Source organism: Branchiostoma belcheri, unplaced genomic scaffold, assembly GCF_001625305.1.
Source record: "Branchiostoma belcheri isolate BF01 breed outbred unplaced genomic scaffold, Haploidv18h27 scaffold8, whole genome shotgun sequence".
Classification (NCBI taxonomy): domain Eukaryota; kingdom Metazoa; phylum Chordata; class Leptocardii; order Amphioxiformes; family Branchiostomatidae; genus Branchiostoma; species Branchiostoma belcheri.
Window position 1 is genome coordinate 4,763,633 of NW_017804464.1, and position 19,846 is coordinate 4,783,478.

General features: G+C 40.0%; 1 protein-coding gene across 1 annotated transcript; it reads right to left on the reverse strand.

Moving 5' to 3' along the window:
- Window positions 1-4,505: 4,505 nt before the first annotated feature.
- Window positions 4,506-19,232, reverse strand: LOC109486078 (polycystic kidney disease protein 1-like 2). Its single transcript, XM_019789766.1, has 18 exons — window positions 19,229-19,232; window positions 18,955-19,067; window positions 18,248-18,394; window positions 17,469-17,684; window positions 16,717-16,916; window positions 15,370-15,589; window positions 14,703-14,810; window positions 13,964-14,142; window positions 13,195-13,260; window positions 12,489-12,596; window positions 11,605-11,818; window positions 10,763-11,159; window positions 9,729-9,916; window positions 8,997-9,077; window positions 7,772-8,008; window positions 7,157-7,325; window positions 5,578-5,916; window positions 4,506-5,302 (listed from the first exon to the last, which is right to left on the reverse strand). Exons 1-18 carry the CDS (start codon window positions 19,230-19,232, stop codon window positions 4,506-4,508), a joined length of 3,783 nt encoding a protein of 1,260 aa, XP_019645325.1.
- Window positions 19,233-19,846: the final 614 nt, after the last annotated feature.

Genomic DNA, 19,846 nt, shown 5'->3' on the forward strand with positions numbered 1-19,846 from the left:
ATTCAGATACATAAAAATAATATATAGAAGATATGCCTCTGGCATTACAAAATCCGGAAATTAGTGAGATAATTTTATGAGTGAACAGATTTTACCGCATACTTTTCGAGCACTTTCGTGACACTGCTGCCAACCCTTAAAGAATAAAACTACCTTGCGGTATGCGACTATGATGCAAAATACCTGGCCAGTAACATGAACGTAGAGCCTGAAGCCGTCTTATGAACCTAAAAGGCAAGGTCAATACAATACCTTAGAAAAAATCCTATTATAAAACAAAGAAGGTTACATATTGTATTAAGGAAAAATAACTGCATCTGATGGCTCTGACATTGAGAGTGTGCGATATACGATGTTATAACAGCTCTCTGTCATCAATTTTGTCAGAAGTGCGACGGTGTAGGCTCGCCCTGGCAGGACATGTCGTTTACGAACCAACTAATCCAGTGGTTACCCACTCAGAAACGAAGGGTTGGAAAATCACACACTACTTTATTGTTAATCATTGAAAAATACACCAGTCTCGTAGGGTCTGCCCTGCTATCTAATCTACAAGCAGATCTCTTGGTGGGGGTAATACAGTATGATTGGCCAGTCTTTTGTCCCAGTCTTTTCGGTGCAGTCTGTATCCATATTGGCCAGTCTGTATCCATTTCCCCACCGGAAAGACTGGGGAAAAGACTATGTATAAATATATAGTATGGGTTAATTAATCAAAGTTGGTGACCGGAAGTGGTCATACCTTGTATGTGACTATGAACATGCCCTGCACCTAGTCATAAACATGCCCTGTACGTGGTCAATAACATGCCTTGTACGTGACTATGAAAATGCCCTGTGCGTGGTCATAAACATGCCCTGTACGTGGTCAATAACGTGCCTTGTACGTGACTATGAACATGACCAGCATCTACTCATAAACATGCCATGTGCGTCGTCATTAACATGCATTGTACGTGACAATGAACATGCCCTGTACGTGACAATGAACATGCCGTGTACGTGGTCATTAACATGGCCTGTACGTGGTCATGAACAGCCCGTAGGTGGTCATAAACATGGCCTGTGCGTGGTCATGAACATGCCCTATGAACCCTGACAATGAACAGTGGTCATTAACATGGCCTGTACGTGGTCATGAACATTCTAAACATGGCCTGTGCCATGAACATGCCCTATAGGTGGTCATGAACATGCCCTGTAGGTGGTCATGAACATGCCCTGTAGGTGGTCATGAACATGCCCTGTAGGTGGTCATTAACATGCCCTGTACGTGGTCATGAACATGCCCTGTAGGTGGTCAGGAACAAGCCTTGTACGTGGTCATGATCATGCCTTTTACTCTAAAGGTAACGTTTGCAAAGCAAATGCAAAATGTTAACGTTCACCTGGTCTAGCATAACGAACTAGTGCTCTGTTTATCCTTACTCAAAGTCAAATACATTCATTATGTACTGTGAGCAAGCTCTCAAACTCTGTTCTGCTACATGATGCAAACATGATGGTAACTACAGCACCAGTTACCATGGTGACGGACGTCTGGTCATTAACTTATTCGTTTGGAACAGAAGAAGTCGAAAAACTGAGCACAAACAATATATGTTTTCCTTCTGCGAAGGTAAACATCACCAATCAATCCATCCATCAATCAATTAATTAATCAATCAATCATTAACCAAACAAGTCTCAGGTGAATTGTGCTATTCTTACACGTTTGTAGAAGTTGTTACAAATGATCCGACATATAAAATATTATTCATGGCTTAAAGTCAATAATTGGTTTCAATAAAAATTATCATTTCACCACACCATAAGTGGTGACGTCCATGCCTACGTGACGTACCTTATCTGCAGTCAGGGATAATCAGACAGTCTCGCCCAAGGCACCGATAAGGTAAAGGTCATTTCATATTTATCATGCTCTTCCACCACAGTGGGCGGTATGGTGAAACAGGTTACCTTAACCAGGTTACCTTGTCAAAGCAACAATACCGACATAACAAGAAAACGATAATCCATCAAATATTCAAAAGGTGTAAATATACAATGAGAACAATCAATTTAGATTAAGAAATCACGTTCATGACCACGTACAGGGCATGTTCATGACTAGGTGCAGGGCATGTTCATGACTAGGTGCAGGGCATGTTCATGACTAGGTGCAGGGCATGTTCATGACTAGGCACAGGGCATGTTCATGGCCACGTACAGGGCATGTTCATGACCACGTACAAGACATATTAATGACCACGTAATAGGTATTTTGATGACCACGTACGAGGCACATTAATGACCACGTACAGGGCATGTTTATGACCACCTACAGGGCATGTTCATGACTAGGTACAGGGCATGTTAATGATCACGTACAAGGTATTTTCATGACCACGTACAAGGCATGTTTATTACCACCTACAAGGCATGTTCATGACCACGTACATGTACAAGGTTTCTTATGACAACGTACAAGGCATATTAGCAGGTTAGCAAGCATCGCTACATCTGCATCATACACCTTCGTATATGATGCTTGCACTAAAGAAAACACCCAATAAATTCGGTTTTACGTAAACTAACATACCTGGGTCCAACTCTGACTACCTTCGCATGGTTAAATGACTGAATAAGACAATAACCAAGACAAGTACAATTATTTGGATCATTCTACATTCTATGATAATGTTAGTTTGAAAAACAGTACAGAAATCTTTCAATCAGTTAAAAAAATGGCCAGTTTTATAATAATCTGACCCTGTCATTTGCTAGACAGTCTGGGATGTGTTTATGTAGTCATGACAGTCAATTCATTATTGCAACTGCAGGGCAAGCAACGGTGGGAAGTATTTCCTTATTGTGTTGCCCTGGGCATCAAAGGTTGTAGTTTGAAGAGCATGCCTGTACTATAAAATCACGCAATAGATTTAGCTAATTTAAGGCCCGGCTAAAACAAAAACATGCCCAGAAGGGCAGCAAAAGCAAACATTTGGGTTTGCTTTTGCTGCCCTCAGCCGAACACTGTCTATAAGTATAAGGGCTATTCTATTTGTCGGTGTAGGACCCCACATTGGCGAGCAAATACCCAACACATAGACGAGACGAGAGAAAGGTAAAGGGGGTCCTGAATGTTGTGAAATTACCGTTGAAAAGGCTCAGTAAAAAATTAGATTAAAGATTAAACTTTTACATTATAACGTAAATTTGGTCAGAAATGTTTCCAAAATCTATTCATGAACAAACTGTAAAATGACAGTATTAGGATAAAACGGTCGATAGATATCAACAGTATTTGATAAATACAAAGTAAGAATGTAAGAACGGCACAGGATGACAAACCATGGTGGTGAAATCGCCGATAAGATTGAACTATACGCTCACTAGGCAACACCGCATACTTGAAACATAAACACATAGTACAGAAAACTTACCTGTTGTGGATTTTCAACTTGCTTGGCAAAGGTTTGGTCGAAATTGACGAAGATAGATAACATATGGTGGTTTCTCGGCTCCATAGAATAGTTACCATAAATAAAACCAGAAAGATCAAGAAGACTAGAAGAGATTGAAGGGATTTCAATGCCAACGCCATCATGGACTTGTTATCGATTTGTCAGGTCGCGTGCAATCGTATGCAGAATCAAAGGCATTCAACTGTTGCTTATATACAAATCTTATAACCACAGAAAGGCCACATTCGCAAGCAACTGCATCATATTTCACTCCATATCTCTTCAGATGCAAATGTGGACTGGTCCATGACAACCTTTTGCAGAAATTGATCATCATGAAGTTTATTCCATCCACAAATGGACCATGCCAACACCACTTTACTCCAAATTAGAATTTTCTGAATGAATGTTGTGTGTCGAAAGCTATCTTATATTACATCTTAAGCCTTCGTTTGTCACATAACGGGAAATAGTTCCGTTGACTGCAACATTGGCAAAAAGCTTAATAATTTCTTAGACCTGCGGCTCTATGGATTGTTCAGGCAGGGATTAGCGCGAAAATACTACCATTTTTGGCACTTTACCATGATGGCCTCGCCGTGGGCGGACGGCCCTTTTGTGATGGAAAGTAGGCAATGGTTTGCAAACAGTTTTGTCCTGCTCGAAATATGTGTACACAATAGAGTATAGCGTGAGAGTAGTGGTAGACCAGTTTATTAGGCAAAGGTACATATTTACAACATAGAAGTCCATATTTGACGGCCGAATTACGAGGCTGCTCACAATGTCGGGGCATGAATTAAAAAGGTTATATACTATATATACAATATATTACAATCAACGTTAACACAGAATGCACTTCATATCACGTTTATGCACCCAATGTAATTTGAACTATTGCATCCAGAGCTGTGTGTATTTTTTGCTAGATTATGGTATCCTAAAAGAAAATTCAGTAGTGACACAATCTTTCTCTGAAGGACAAATTTTTGGTACAATTATAAGGGAACATTGTGCTCATAGACGTCATTCTTATAATTATAAGGCCAGCGTGTAGAGCTAATCATAAAAACCATTGTCAAGTTGGTCTACCATGCGATCAATTTTAACAAGCATATCCGCCAATGTTCCCTTGTCTTTTATTGATATGTTCTTTTTGTCATCAACATTATAAGACTTTCTGTTCTGAACTTTCTTCATTGTTCTTATAGCAGATTCTTTCACAAATGCGTTAAAGTTCAGCTCATCTGTATTTGTTGATTGCGTCTCTTCTGCGTACACGTCCATAATGATAGCCATGAACATACTGAGCAGGAAAAACTGCATCATGCACTGGTACGTGAAAAACATCAGCGGGCCTAACAAGCTGTGACCCTGTTCCAACTCCTCGAAGTCAAAGCTTCCCAACATCATAAATAAAAGGCTTTGCAGACTGGAAGTTATGTTTTTGTACCCCGCAAGCTTCACACCAAAAATAAGATTTGCCGTCTGTGTAAAGGCCATGATGAGGATTCCAGCCGTGAGCATGAACTGTGCTACAGGCTTGAGAGACCGCCTCATGGTCATGGACAAGGCGTACACGTGAGAGTTAAAGCGGAGAATCCGGACAAACTTCAGTGTAGCGCAGCAGATGAGAAGGCCCAGAAGGTTGGTGTAGACTTCGAACCAGCCAACAGCGCTCTTGTACGCGCCGAAACTTGCGTTTCCGGCTGCTCGCTGTATTGCCACGTCGTCAATGATGCTTTGTGAGTGGAAGTAGACGCCGAGAGCTGAGAAGCCTACAGCAATGACAAGAAGCTCAACCCAACTCCAGAACTCCGACAGGTACTCAAAAGGCCGAGAGAAAAGCGCCTTACCTGGAATACAATATAATAATGTGTAATATTAAACTTATCTGTGTGACTGTCCGTGTTTGTGTGTACATGTGTATGCTTATGTATCAATCTGATACCATACAGCCATAAAATAAGAAAAAAGTTCATGTTTATGATTGCCATAGAACCTCGGAAAACAGTGTATTGATAATTGTTTAGAAGTTAAACAGTTCAATTGATAAAATATGATATCAAAATTATTGAATCTGAGGTTGTGACAATCGTAGTCTTGATCTCAAATACGGTTCTAAACTCACCTTCCCGGATCATGAAGACGACAATAAAAATTGCAAGACATCCTCTGAGAACAAGAAGCAAGATGGCGTCGTGTTGGATAAGTCTCAAGGTCACGACCTCTGACCCCTTGTAAACCGTCCCGAGACTGGTGAACTCCGTTGCCATAGACACCAGAGAGAACAAGTTGACGTGCGGGTTGTACAGGGTGAGTTCTATGAAAACTGCCCGGGTCTTGTCGTCTAACCACTCATGTTTCTGAAGGTAAGCCGCTCGAGTTAAACTTGTCTGCTGTGTACTACCCAGAGAAGTTACGTAACCACCGGACAAGTAGGTGCCCTGCTTTCCAAAGTATGGAAAACCTGTGAAAGAAAAAAAATCATGACTGTTAACCTACCAGTGACGTTATATTCAAATACTATCTCTGAAAACACTACACTGAATGTTCATTCTCTGAACTTTAAGCATCTATGAATCTTTGAATGTTACATTATATCAGTTGTTTTAAATTAGCAAACATTGGATGTGTTTTATTTTAGTCTTGTGACCTGCACGCCATCACAGGTCTTCAAAATCTGCAATACAAGACCTCTCTCCGCAAAGGTTGAGAAACTCAAGTCGTCTTTATTTGGGCATCTTTTCAGAATGCCACTAGACACACCTGCACAAAAAGCCCTGGAATTGGCATTTCTAAGCTCCAGGAGATATAAAGTTCGCAAAGAGAGACACTGTATCAACCTGCTTAGCATACTGAAGGGAGACCTGAAACGCAGAGGGCTAGACCCTCCCACAACAGAAAAGAAAGTCAAGCAGCATAGAGAGTTCGCGAGGCAGACGACACGGTGGAAAGAGATAAAGAAAGACTGAATGCGACTTCAGGACATTTCCATACGACTGTAGACGCAGAATACAGTAGATGATGATGATGATGTGAAAAGATATTAAAGAAAATGTACAAAAAGGTCCAGCATATCTAAAGAGTCAAACATTACCATCAGTGACAGAGGCAAATGTGTAACTCCATGGGTTGCTTGCTTCCAAACAGTTCCTGGGTGATGTGGTTGCATTGTTGGCGATTAGTGTTGAAATACAAAACAGATCGTCTGTGGTGTTAGAAGTTTTGTTCCAGTTTTCCGTGTAGTTACGTGTATCCGAAACATCAATGGAGTATGCCACAGTGCAGCGAGGCATTAGGCTAGCTATTTGCTTGGGAGGTTCACAATGTTTCCCTGGGAAAAGTTTGAGAAGTTCCATATTCAGATCAATATTATACTAGCATGCGCTGGCCCTTATAGATGTAGTAACTTAAAGACTCTTACATCACTGTAATTGTACCTAGAACTGTTTTATGACCTGTACCTAATGTAGCATATGTACCTACGTTAAGATGTCACTCTTTCTTAGCAAGTAGTTTCTACCACATTTCATGCACTACACAGAAAGTAGCACTATGACATCAAAGAAAATGTCTGTGCAAATTCAATGTGTACATTTCCAGTATCTTAAAGAAAATCTCAGTCTGCTATGATTGAGGCAAGTTCGATGAAGGATTATGAGAAATAGAATAGACAAGCTGTACAGAGAAGCTGTACATGGACTCACCGGGAGTCAGTCGCACTTGTCGAAGCTGTACTGGACCCAGTGGATGGGTTAACATGTCCTCCAGAATCGCAGCCTCCTTAGAGGGCCTACCGTTGTACCACTGGGCTGCACGGGTAGCAGGAATCAACCCAGTTGTCACCCAAGTCCAGAACGACGGGATGTCCTTAATCTAGCAAAGGTCAAAAGATATCAGACCCGAAATGTATGCTGCACTCACCATAGAAAACCACCCACTAGGGAGCCTAAGATTATCCTTCGTTTTGTTGACAAGTATCTACTTAGAGATGCCATACAGATCGATCGGTCGTAGCGGCAGAGTGCTCAACTCGGAACCAACAGGTCCTGGGTTCGAGTCCTGACATGCCACCGACCTTGTGCCTTTGGTAAAGGCACTTTACACGACTTCCCTCACTTCGCTCAAGTAAACGAGTATTGTATTGTCCCGTGTTGGTGGCGGTATAATATAAGTTGAAAAAAACTTGTCACCGCGTCTTGTGATTACATGTTGGAATATAAATAGAGATTTAAAAAACGTCACCAATATTCTTACCTTTAAATTGAATCGACAGGTAACATCTACAAAATGTAAGCTCAAAAGTAGCCCCTGGTCCATACCTCAGAAAATCCAATGTCGCCGCTCTCCGAGAGTAGCCGATGTACATTCTTAGTAACATGGAAAGCCAAGGAGCTTCTTTCGCCGTATGATGTCACCATGATCACAGTCACGAAAAGCCCAAATAGCAAGACTTCTAGGACCTGTTTGCGCCTCTTACTTCTTTCTAAGCTCACAGCTCGTTGTTTGGCCAGGTCAGCTTCATCTGATGGAGAATTGGAGTGCACGAGTTCTGGAGTCTGTAATGGTATGGATACCATTGATTAAAACATTGGACAAATGATTTTTTGCCTTCTTAGCAGCATGTAGAGTTCAGTCGCTAGTAACCCTGCCTCTGGAGCAAGGGGTTGGGAGTTTGAATCCCGACTGTGTTGCTCACCCAACATGCATGCTGCACAGTAACTGTACTGTCCATTGTACATTTGTACTATTCATTGAACCAGTAAGATGTGTAACACATCAGAATTTGTCTTCTCTAGCCATTGTTTGTTGAGCTTTGAACCAATAGAGATCATTGTCACTCTCTTTCTGACATGGACAGTAGTATCTTGCCAGGCAAAGATAAAAAGTTAAAAACCAAAGTTTACCCGTTCGTTGAGTTGGTCTGAGGTTTTAGATTCCTCTGTCCACAAATACCGTGCCCATCCCGTAGCCGTCCGCCACAGTCTTGTACCATTTCTCACCACCTTGAAGAAAGACAAATCAGATCGTATGAAAAAGTGATGTTTTTAATATATCTATGAAGTGTTAGGATATATTGACTTTTTTTTTCTTTTCGTGTCCTGTCATTCTCTGGTAGAGTCATGAAGGTTAGCACAGCTTTGGAACTTAAAAAAACAACATAATCAGGGCTCGAAATTAATGGTGTCCCGATGGCCACGGACCACTAAACATTAGGCCGGGACAACTGAAAAGTCTCTTTGGGACACTTTCGGGACAACAGAAAAATTAATCAACATCAGAATGTCTGAGCCCTTCTTTTGTTGATCATGCACGCTTCCTGACTTTTAGCTCCGGAAAAGCTCCCCAAATTTCTCAAATAAAGTCGTCTTCAAGTTTTTGTCATACATACTTCCCGAAAAACAGGTTGGGACAATTCATCCTCAGTTCGAGACTATTGTCATTAATTTTTGGAACAATTTTGAGGCCTGCATAATGCAAACGAGCTATTTTATAAGCACCACATATTTTCCTTTGTAAGTAATAAAGTAAAGTAATAAAAGATACCTGACTGTTTGTGTTTTCCTCTAGATACTCTTCATCCTGATGCAGTGGTGTAGGTACTGGGTCTTCATCTTCTACAGGTTTCTGTCACAAAAAAAATGAAAGATTCGGAAACTCTAGTCCAATTCAGAATACCAAATCGTCATGCCAAAAGCACACATTATTTAAGCAATATGTGACACCGCCACAAAAACGTATCATACAGTCATATTCCACTGTCTATAAATGCATGAAATGTTGGAGTCTGAAATTGTAGAAAATGCCAGCAAAGCCTTAACTGGAATTCACTACTGATGGTAACTATTATTGCTAAATCCAACTCAAGAACATGGTCAAAGCAGAGGGGTGGTCACTATAAACAGGGCTCATAATGTATCTTGGGAAATGGTAACAATGATCTAATGGACCACTAAAATGTGGTCACAGAGTAGTGCAAGTGGCCCTAATATAGGCTGGAATAGTCAATAGTACATGTTTGCCTCTACATATACATGTATATCAATGGCCAGGTGGTCCTTATGCAGAGGTAGTGAGTATTACAGGTTTGACAGTACATGTATATCAATTGTTCAATGTCCAGGTGGTCCTTATGTAGAGGTGGTCACTAGTACAGATTTGATTGTATGTCAATGGTCAGGTGGTCTTTATACAGAGGTGGTCACTAAGTGCAGGTTTGACTTTGAATGTATATCAATGGCAGGTTGGTCCTTTTGCAGAGGTTGTGACTAGTAGTACCTTTGCCAGTAGAGCAAACAGCACAGCCACCAGCATCAGTTTGAAGGGTTGTATTAGGAACAGGTCGGTCAGGAATGATGTCAGGAAAGTGACGAGCCACGCCTCCGCCTTCGCACGTCCGAAACTCAGGCTGTACAGCACGGTGAAGAACGCAGCCAGGAAACTCGCCGACCAGACAAGCAACCAGCCTGTACAGAAGGCGGGAAACTTATTGTCACACTTTAGGCCACTCCAATTTAATTTGTTGGTTCTCGGATTTTTTTTCAGAACAAATATGAAGCGACAAGCGAAAAAAATATAAAAATAAATAAAAATAAAAGCAGGTCTATAGGCATCCTATCATAGCCCCAAACGTTACAATTGGAGCCACGAAGTCAACACAATATTCAAACAATGACTTCTGAACTTTCAATCCGACCACTTCATTGATAGATAAAAAAACAACTGTAGCAACTAGGAAGAAGTGACTTTCCTCAACTGTTGGGTGCAAAATTTGAGCATTTTTGACTTGATTGAGAACCAGAATCTATTTTGTTTGCAAATAAGAAAAAATGAATAAGCGAATCCGAGAACCAACAAATTAAATTGGTGTGGCCTTTGCATTGCATACATGAAAGATAACATAAAATGTAACTAAAACATAGCATTTCAGGCACTGTACGTGTAACGAAAGCATAGTTTAGGAACAGGTAATGATTGCACTTGGACATGCTCTAGAGCAATTCGACAATTTGAAAGTAACCTGTGGCAGTGATGACAGACGTAATCATGAACACACTTTTTATTTAATTTATATGTGTTGGTGTGTTACACTGAATTGCGGTTATACCGGCTATACTGATAGAGAGACAGATACATGCTTCCAAGGGAATCTCAACTTAATTTTACAGCTGCTTTCATTGCCTACACAATGTTTTCATCCTTTTCCAGCGCTGATTTTTAAACAGTGAATCTTATTTTAAACAGTGAATCTTATTTTTGTGATGGAATTAACCCATTTTGATAACAAAATAACTCAACGAGATAAAACATACCTATGTACACAGACCACCAAGGTAGTGAGGAGTTTTGTATTGTATCAACATCCTCCGGATCTGTTTCATTGCCAGCATCGACTGATTCATCAAAAGACAGCTGAATTGGTCGTTTGCAGAGGTATTTTTCGGAATAATCGTGATATTGCCTCTTCTGCACTGTATCTTTCTCTTTGCGGTGCCACAAAGAAGGAGGCTCATTCCGTTTCTTGCTTGCTTCTTTGTCATTTTGTTTCTTTTGAGGCAAACATTTGGTCAGACTTTTCAAAGACACATTATTCCTCGATGCTGTCTTTTCATTTTCAACAGAGGAACGGGAACCAGAGTTTCGAAACAGGAAGACAATGATCAAGTTGACAGGCATGATGATTGCAGCGCTCTGTAGACCTATCATGATCTGAAACATTTACAATCAATGATTACTACGTACGAAGTATAACAATTTTATAGTTTATGTTTCATAACGGTACCTCATTACTTATGTATGTCTGGAAGTGCACCTGTCAAACAATAATATTATTCTTCTTCTTCCATGCTGCTAAATAAAAAAAAATGATTGTATTATCAGCAGTTGCGCATACATACAACATGTGACCGGTAAAAACAACGAGGTTTAACACAATGAACAAGGGTAAACATTTTTAAAGGAAAAGACGCTAATCAACATACTATTAGGTAACTGATTCTAACAACATACAGCTGCAAGAAAAAGATGTTATTTTTAGAAATTCTAGGCTTCTCGCATAGTCACAAGTTCCAGAAACATTTTTTTAGCATTTAAAGACATGCACATCCAGCTAATATAGACTAACAACAGTTCCTAAGAGTCCACAACACCATACCTGCGGAAGGGATATCGGTGGGTCGATCTCTATACCGCCAATTCTGATTGGCTCAGGCGGGTCAAAGTCGTCCCCACGGCCGAAGAACATGATGTTGGTGACCATGGTGCTGTAGAGCAGCGTCAGGCAGCAGGACAGCCGCTGGACTCGGCTGAACGGACTGCGCGCCGGCCGGCCCGCCACGGAGAACCACAGGTGGCCGTCATTCATGTCCCTGTGTGGCAATAAGAAAAAAAACTAGAAGGGTAACATTTGCAAAGCAAATTCAAAATATTTACCTTCACAATTGGTCTAGCCCAGCAAACTACTGCTGTTTATTGTTACTCAAACGCAGTAATATAATATATGGTGAGCAGCCAATCTAGCTCTGTCCTGCTACAAAATGTAACCCAACACCACAGGGTGCTACAGCACTGATTTCCATGGTGACAAACGTATGGTCCAGGTCACTGACTTTATTTGTTATGAGAGGAACAAACAGAGCAACAACAATAGATTTTCCCTCTGTGAAGGTAAGTATAATACTAGTAATTTACTATGTACCATATTTCAGAGATAATAATTGTCATAAAGGTCAGTTAACCAGTTGTTATTGAATATTTGTTGCTGGCATTGCATGTTCTTATCCATATGGGCTAAATAAAGCTTTAATTACAATAGATACTAATTTAAGGTGTTAAATATCACTTTCATCTGTAATGTTGTTAATTTGAGGAGAAACAAAACCGTACATTAAATCTATGTTATCCTTAAACCAACAAGTATACCGTATTAGTAATTTTTTCAAAGTATTAAAGAATTGGTTGATCTGTTAGACACGCATTTCATAAATGGAAAATTAGTGGGTTGATTCGTCACAAGTCACAACACAGAAAAAAGTCTACCTTGAACTTTTGGCCAGGAACAAGTTGCGAAATTTCTTCATCTCTTCTGGATCAGCTTCAATAAGGACTCGACTGATGTTCCCGTCATCTCTGTCTAGAGCAAACCATCTTTGGGAGGAAATTTTAAAATTTTAAAACCAATTAACTCGTGACATCAATACGATTAGTGTTAAAGGGATCCAATGCAATTTCAGGGCAGTGAAACTGAATTTTCAAAGATAATTTTCTTGTCATTCTTTTAATGTAGTAAGATGAATCCGTTATCGTATGATGCTCTGATATGTGCGAGGTAAAGTCACAATGTCACGGATGGAAAACGGGTACTTGTTTCCCAAAGAATAAAGAGACTTTTCACATGGCTTGTTTTGGGGCTATTTCAAACACTTCAAGTATTAAATGGTGAGGAAAATGAGTTAAGAAAGAAATGTCAGTCAAGCTACGAAACGGTATGCAGTCAATGTCATTATAAGATAGATTTCCTCATCACAATATTCATTGTTTTACAGGTCCTGAAATCGCACTAAATGCCTTTGAAACCAAATGCATTTTTAGCCAATGTCATTGGAGCAAAAGTCAAGTCTAAACCATTGTTATTTTAAAGACTATCCATTGCATCAGAAGACAGAAGAATGCCAACAATATTCCGTTGCATCACTCCAGTATAACGTTACATACAGTGCCATATCTGAGTCTCAAGTTTTCTTACCTGTTGCAAATGAAGTAGTTTGGTGTGTTGTTTCCTCGGTTGGTTACTACAATCTGGCTCAGAAACCTGCAACCAATGTGTGGCAAATAGAGGCAAAAGTACAAAACATGAATATCCAACATCCCCAACACAGGCAGGAAGAAGCCATGCAAACCTAATAGTATAGCAAAGTTTTAGAACTCATGTTAGGATTTAGAAGTCTAAGTGTCAATGTCTACATGCTACTATTACATAATGTGTCATGTAGTTTTTTTTATTGAAACATACAGTAACAAGACGTGGTGGCGACACACTCAAGTTATACACTTATATTCATGTCGCCACCAGACAATACGTAATACAAGCAAGCAAAGCACGAGTTTTCATATAGAAGTTGAACACAATAATTAATAAATGAACAAGTGAAACAAATATATAAATACTGACAGGATTAATCAAGTTATTACAAAAAAAAACAATTTTTGATTCTAACAAAAAAGGATGTACATTTAGTAGTATTTGAGTATTGTACATTGTTGACATAAAAGAAAAACCTCTTAAAAGTAAATGAATCAGAATATCATCTGAAAGATCATCCAAGTCAATGAAGCCAATCAGTGTTTTCAAGTTGCCAAAAATTTCGTTGTCATGTATTTGTGAGCCTGGAGGTCATGAATGTAACAATAACGGCTATACATAATCATTGCCCTGATGATCATAGCACATGGCCCATTGAATCATTTGCTACATAATTTATGCACTCTTGGTTGTGTTGAAGAAAGATGCTGACCATCCTGGACTGTACCCTCCGTTGTTGTGCCACACACGGATGTAGCGGAGGGCCCCCAGCGGCTGAGACGTCGACACGAGGAAGGAATCCACGCTGCCCCTCTCGAACAAGATCCTCTTCTGGTCACTGAGTGTGAAGGGAGGGCTTTCATGGTCTTGGCTGCACAGGACAATAGTTACCTAGGGGGAACATTGGACCCAACATAGAGATAAACATAACTAGAAAGGTAACAACATTTTCACATTTTGGTGGTTCTTTAGATAATTGTTCCATTGATCGCAGCATTTAATTACTCTGTCTCTGTCTACCACAGACAGTCTACACATGTATCTATTTTAGACAGATATGACAGTACAAAACTGAACCAGGTGTATATAGTAGAGTGGGTGTAATCATCAGGTAACCAGCATCTTTCACACAGCAGACATCCGTCAGTCAGACATCTGCACAGTTCCACAGCACTTTTATTTAGCCCGCCACAACCAGTTTTGAGGGCTTTTATTTGTACAGACTGGATGGATTTGTAGCCCGAACGCAAAGAAAGTTTTGCACGTACTTAAAGTTCTACGGCCAGTCTGCGTTCACCCAAATCAGTAGGATTCCGTACGGAGGCTGTACTCACCACTTACGGATCCCACAAATTTGACCACGTTTTTGCACGTAGTAGACAGTACGCAGTTGCAAGTACAGTGGGTTGTGCCACTCGCTTATGGGATACCAACCAAACCTACAGCCCTACCTCTGCAGTTGTCCCAGAGTTCCCCTTGAAGCCAGTGTAAACAGTGATGAGGTACTGACAGTCCTGTCTGGGGTTCAGTTTGTGGCCAGGCAGAATCCCAATCCCAGCCTAGAACACATGAATTACAACTGACAATGAATTGTGATATTTTACCAAAATTATAGTACAATCATACCGGTGTAAAATGAGCACTCAATGAAAACATAAGGCACAGCCTTTAAGCTCAAAGCATCTTGAGATTGCTCTAAAACATTTCAAGATCTGGTCAAAACATCTCAAGATTTTCCATAACATTTCAAAACCTTTCCACACAACACCTGGGGCTTTTTCTAAATGTCCACTACATTTTATCAATTTTATCAAGGATTATTTGAAAACATCTCAATATGCTTTAAAAAATCCTACCACTTAAGATCTCAAGATGCTCTTAAACTATCTTAAGATATGCCTAAAACATCTCAAGATTTATATCTGTAAATAATTTCATCAGGTTGGTAAACGAATGAATAGCAAAGTTCTTTGATCACAACCATCTATTTTTCACGAAGATGACAGACGGTCATCGAAACGCCGGCTCGTGAAAAATAAATGGTTGCTATTTATCTCAAGATTTATTCAAAACATCTCAAGATTTTGCACAAAGTCAAAAGTTATCTACCCTGCATACCTTCACTACATCCCTTCTATCAGACTTCCTGGCCCAAACGATGCCCATGAGATAGGCTGCAAACACAGTCAGAACCAGCACCAGTCCTGATGGGTTTTCCAGAACGTTGGCTGACAGAGCCTCTGCGATGTTTAAGGGGTTCGGCGCGACAAAGCCACTAAACTTTGTCAGATGGTAGCAGCGGCAGTGGATGTGACTAGTGTTAGATATCAGGCCAACCTAAAGTTGTACAATTGATGTGTAAAGGGTTGCTTAGTGTTAAGGAAAAAGCACAAATTGTATTCTTGTATTTCTTTATACAGTGCAGTAAAACATTAATAAGGCCATGGCATCCTGGCATTACCAAACATGTAAATGGTAATACTGTGAACCTTATCTATTTATAGTTAGCAAATAATGGACTAAACGAAAACTTTAATTACTTGCAGTAGACTGATGGGAACTATATAGAATTTGACAAAAAATTATCTGAAAGACCATCAAAAACTTGCAACAATGTTCAGCTGGTATTTTATACAGAGGTGGTCACTAATATAGGTTTGACTGTCAGTGTATACTGTAAACTTCCAATGAAATGCCATTCAAACAGATGTATTAAGTGGTGACCCTTCGTTTTCATGTTAGGAAAGTACGTAATGTTGTTGAAAGCAGAGAAGTAACGGAAGGATCATGCCTTTATCTACCTCACAACCATCAGTTTGCCACAAGTGGAGTTCTTCGTCAAAATAAACGCAGGATGTTTCAAAGACATACAGGGTGAAGTTCACAACGTCTCCCCTCCCCAGGTCCTGCTCAGAGCCAAGTTGTACACCTGAAATAAAAATTCAAGGAGTCTTTTTTTCTTTATTTACTCCATGATTCATCATGAAATAAGGCTCATGAGAGAAACTCGACATGTTTTGTGTTACTGTACAGCCAGTGAGGACAGATGTTTGTTGACCTGAGACTTGAAAAGTTTAATGTTATACCCATATGGGAAACAATCACGTGGTAGTTTATTCCATAGTGATGTTATTCTAGGAAATAAGCTTTCAGTGTGGAACTTCTGAGAGGCGGTGGTGTTCGAAGTGGGGGCACTAGCGAGTGAAGTTCCGTCTTCAACCATATATCGCAGCTGTAGCAACTACAAAGACAACTATTGGTGCCAAAATATGAGCATGATTCAGAACCTGAATGGTATTTTTATTTTTCCAAAGTCATGAGTCAATGAGTGAGTGAGTCAGTGAGTGAGTGAATCTACTAAGTTAAAGGCATTTACCAACAAAATAGTTTGTCATGTTCTCCACATCGTCACTGGTGATGTTGACTTCCTCTGGTGAGAGCAGCCAATGGTAGGGGTTTGAGGTCAGCTTTGTTCCGTTTGTCCATGGAATGTACACCATCTGTTCATCGGGAACGGGCAGTGACGCCGTCCAGTCGAACTCCGCTGGTGTTGGTGGCGCCTCCTTGCGGAGAAACATGGTAACGTCTGGCGGGTAGAGGGTATTGTTGAAGTCCAGCTCCAGGCTTAATGCTGAGCGGTTTGTCCTCACAAAGAACTGAAAAATCTGTGACAAAAATACATTTTGATGCTTAGCTGGAAGAATGATTTTTTTTCATTTATGTGACATGAAAAGCGAAATCTCTAAATGCTGTATCATGCCCCGATTCAAAACAGATATTGCCTTATGCATATTAATAAGCCGCCGACTTCCTGCTCAAATGATCCGATGTGGTATTTCTGGGAAAGCACAATTTTCATTGTTCATTCATGCTCAGAAGAGGTAAAGGCAAAGCTGACCAAGTGTGATCTACATTGTACATGAAACACAGAAATCTAAACAAAAACTGTAAAACACTACTGTATAACTTTATTCAGACTCTCAGAATTATTTATTGATCAATGGCAGTAAACTTAATACAAGTTAATGAATTGCGAATCAATGTACATTTCATTATTTGCCCTATTTATAGGGCGAATAATATACCCTATTGTAGAAAGGAATACTACAGTCTGCTTTGAATTCCATAAAACCTGACAAGGCCTTAGCCACTGTGAAAACTTTACTCCCCCTACAGTATACATTAGGGGCTATAGGACCGTAAACCTTTAAACCTACTGCCATGTTCCCAAGTGGTTCCGATGCTTTAAAGACATAGATCAGTTCGGAGATACTGTCGTTCTTAGACCTCCTCGTCAAAATGTCGATGGGCTCGCTCAGACCGGAAACCGGAAGAGTCCGGTTCCCACACTTCACTCCCAGACCTGTGACGTCAGCGCCGATCTCGTGCGAGTTGTTGGAGTACTCGTAAGGGTTAAAGTTTGATTCTAGAAACTGAGAAAAAAAGTGTGTTTTTGTCAAATCAATCAATCAATCAATCAATCATCCGCGGGCTTCAGGGTAGAAGCATGGAGGCCGTAGACAGCTGTCTCCAGAGGCTTCTGTCAGCAGCGAGGACTCTCCAGGAGTCCTTGGTGACGCCCACTCTCCTCAGGTATTTGATGGGCAGATCCTCCCATCGCCTTCTGGGACGACCTCTAGGGCGCTTCCACGTGGGGTCAGGTTCAGCAGTGACCAGTTTAAGACTTTAATTCGTTATTGTTGCAGAATCTGATTCAGTAATTGCACTAGCAATTATCCATCTTTAAAGTTAGCATCTATAGGTAGATATTCATCTACCTTATCCATCTACCTTTATGTGAAGTAGAAACAAACACACAAAGCAAAATAACATGTAATACTCATGAGCTTGTAATACGAGTACTCATGCTGATAGCACAACTTACTTGGATAAAGCATAAAGCTGAATAAGACATTTCTTCATTACTTATATTGTTCAAACCAATGTACTATCACAATGGCTGTTTTTATTATGACTAGGAATGAAGCAGTATTACCTGAATTCCCACAGTGCTGTTTATGCATGAATCCCCCATCAGGTCAGGAAATGAAGAAACCCTGACCAGTGAGTCACTGTCTCCTTTCACATGGTACACTCTTTCCGCGAGCCTCGTCCGATTTTCACGTTTGATTCTGATGTGGACCTGAGCACAGAATTGATTATACATGTATATAGTAAAAAGCTAGAAGAGACATCTAGATAGTGTTAAAATTAACTAGAAAGGTTACATTTGGAAAGTAATTGCATAATGTTACCTTCGCATATGGTCTGTTCTGTTAATTCTTACTCAAATACATTCATATGTATGGTCAGACAGGGTAATCCCTCCTGCTATATAGTTGATATATACCAGATACCATGGTGACAGACGTCAACAAATCAGGCCATTTGCCAGGTCAGAGGTTAGTGTTTGGAACGGAAGAAGAAGAGGAAACGCAGCAAAAACAATATGTTTTCCTTCGGTTAACATAATAACTAGTTTTATGGTATACAATTCATTATCATTTTTTACATGTTAAGCTGTCAATATATGCTTGAGTAGTATGTTGACTGAACCTATTTTAGCAGACTGGTTTCTTTTGTCCACCATGTGCTAAAATAATTTTGCTCACCTTGCTTCAACAAGAAATGGGACAAAATCAATCAACTAATGCTTCTAGGTTTGAACATACAAAAAAAACGAAATAGACAAGACTACAGTACCTTGGACATGGAATGATCTGCAAAAATTTCTGGATCTGAGAAGTCAGGCATTAGCTTGTTTAGATAAATGTCGTCCAGAATGTCCAAGGCTTGGAAAGCAATCGCAGTGGCTTCTTGACACTAGAGATTGAGACACATCATAAGATACATGTCAATTTTTGTATGTGTTTACAGCTAATAGTCTTTACTCAATGACATGTTGACTGGACTATGGTAAATCTTACTACAGTACAGAACTCTTTAGTTTTTTAATACTTAGACGTGGACCACTGACTCATATGGAATTGTTTGTATTTTGCTTTTATGGTAGCAATATGCAATGTGTACGTATCTCTTGGCTTGGATTTGAATTTCAGGGATCCTTTCCACTTCTGCATTGTATTATGTAGCCAAATGTATGTATGGTATGTTAACATATTTGTGGATGACAATGGAGGGAAAATTTGCTTACATAGGCAAGATCAGCACTGAAGGATTTCCCAGCAAGATGTTCCTTTCCAGCCAACACAGATGAAGCTGATAGCACGTTCACAGTTCCTAAAGGGGATGTAGGAACATAAGGTAGGTTTCTTACTACATGTATACTTACGTAGGCTAAGGGGGAAAATGTTGTGTTTCCTGTTTACCGACCGTAGCCTTTATTTTGGTTGACTCCTGCAAGGGGCATAGATTTTTCGAGGTGATAGGCCCTTTCTAGTTCCATGATGTGACACCTGAGTGATGAAGTTGTACGATCAGTTTCCCAACATTGACATTGACATTGAAAATATATGTGTCATCATGCAAGTTTTACTTTGTTAAAAGCTGCATTAAATATGTTGGATCACAGTTTTTCTTAGACCGACAGAAACATATTATTTCAGACAGTTACTACAATTTCTCCATCCTTTCA

Excerpts from the sequence above, each read along its gene's own strand:
- LOC109486078 (XM_019789766.1), bottom strand. Across the intron at positions 16,917-17,468 it reads AACCACTTGGGAACATGGCA|ATTTTTCAGTTCTTTGTGAG; the intron begins GTAGGTTTAAAG and ends TTTTTGTCACAG. Across the intron at positions 9,078-9,728 it reads TGTTTGCTCTACTGGCAAAG|AAACCTGTAGAAGATGAAGA; the intron begins GTACTACTAGTC and ends TTTTTGTGACAG.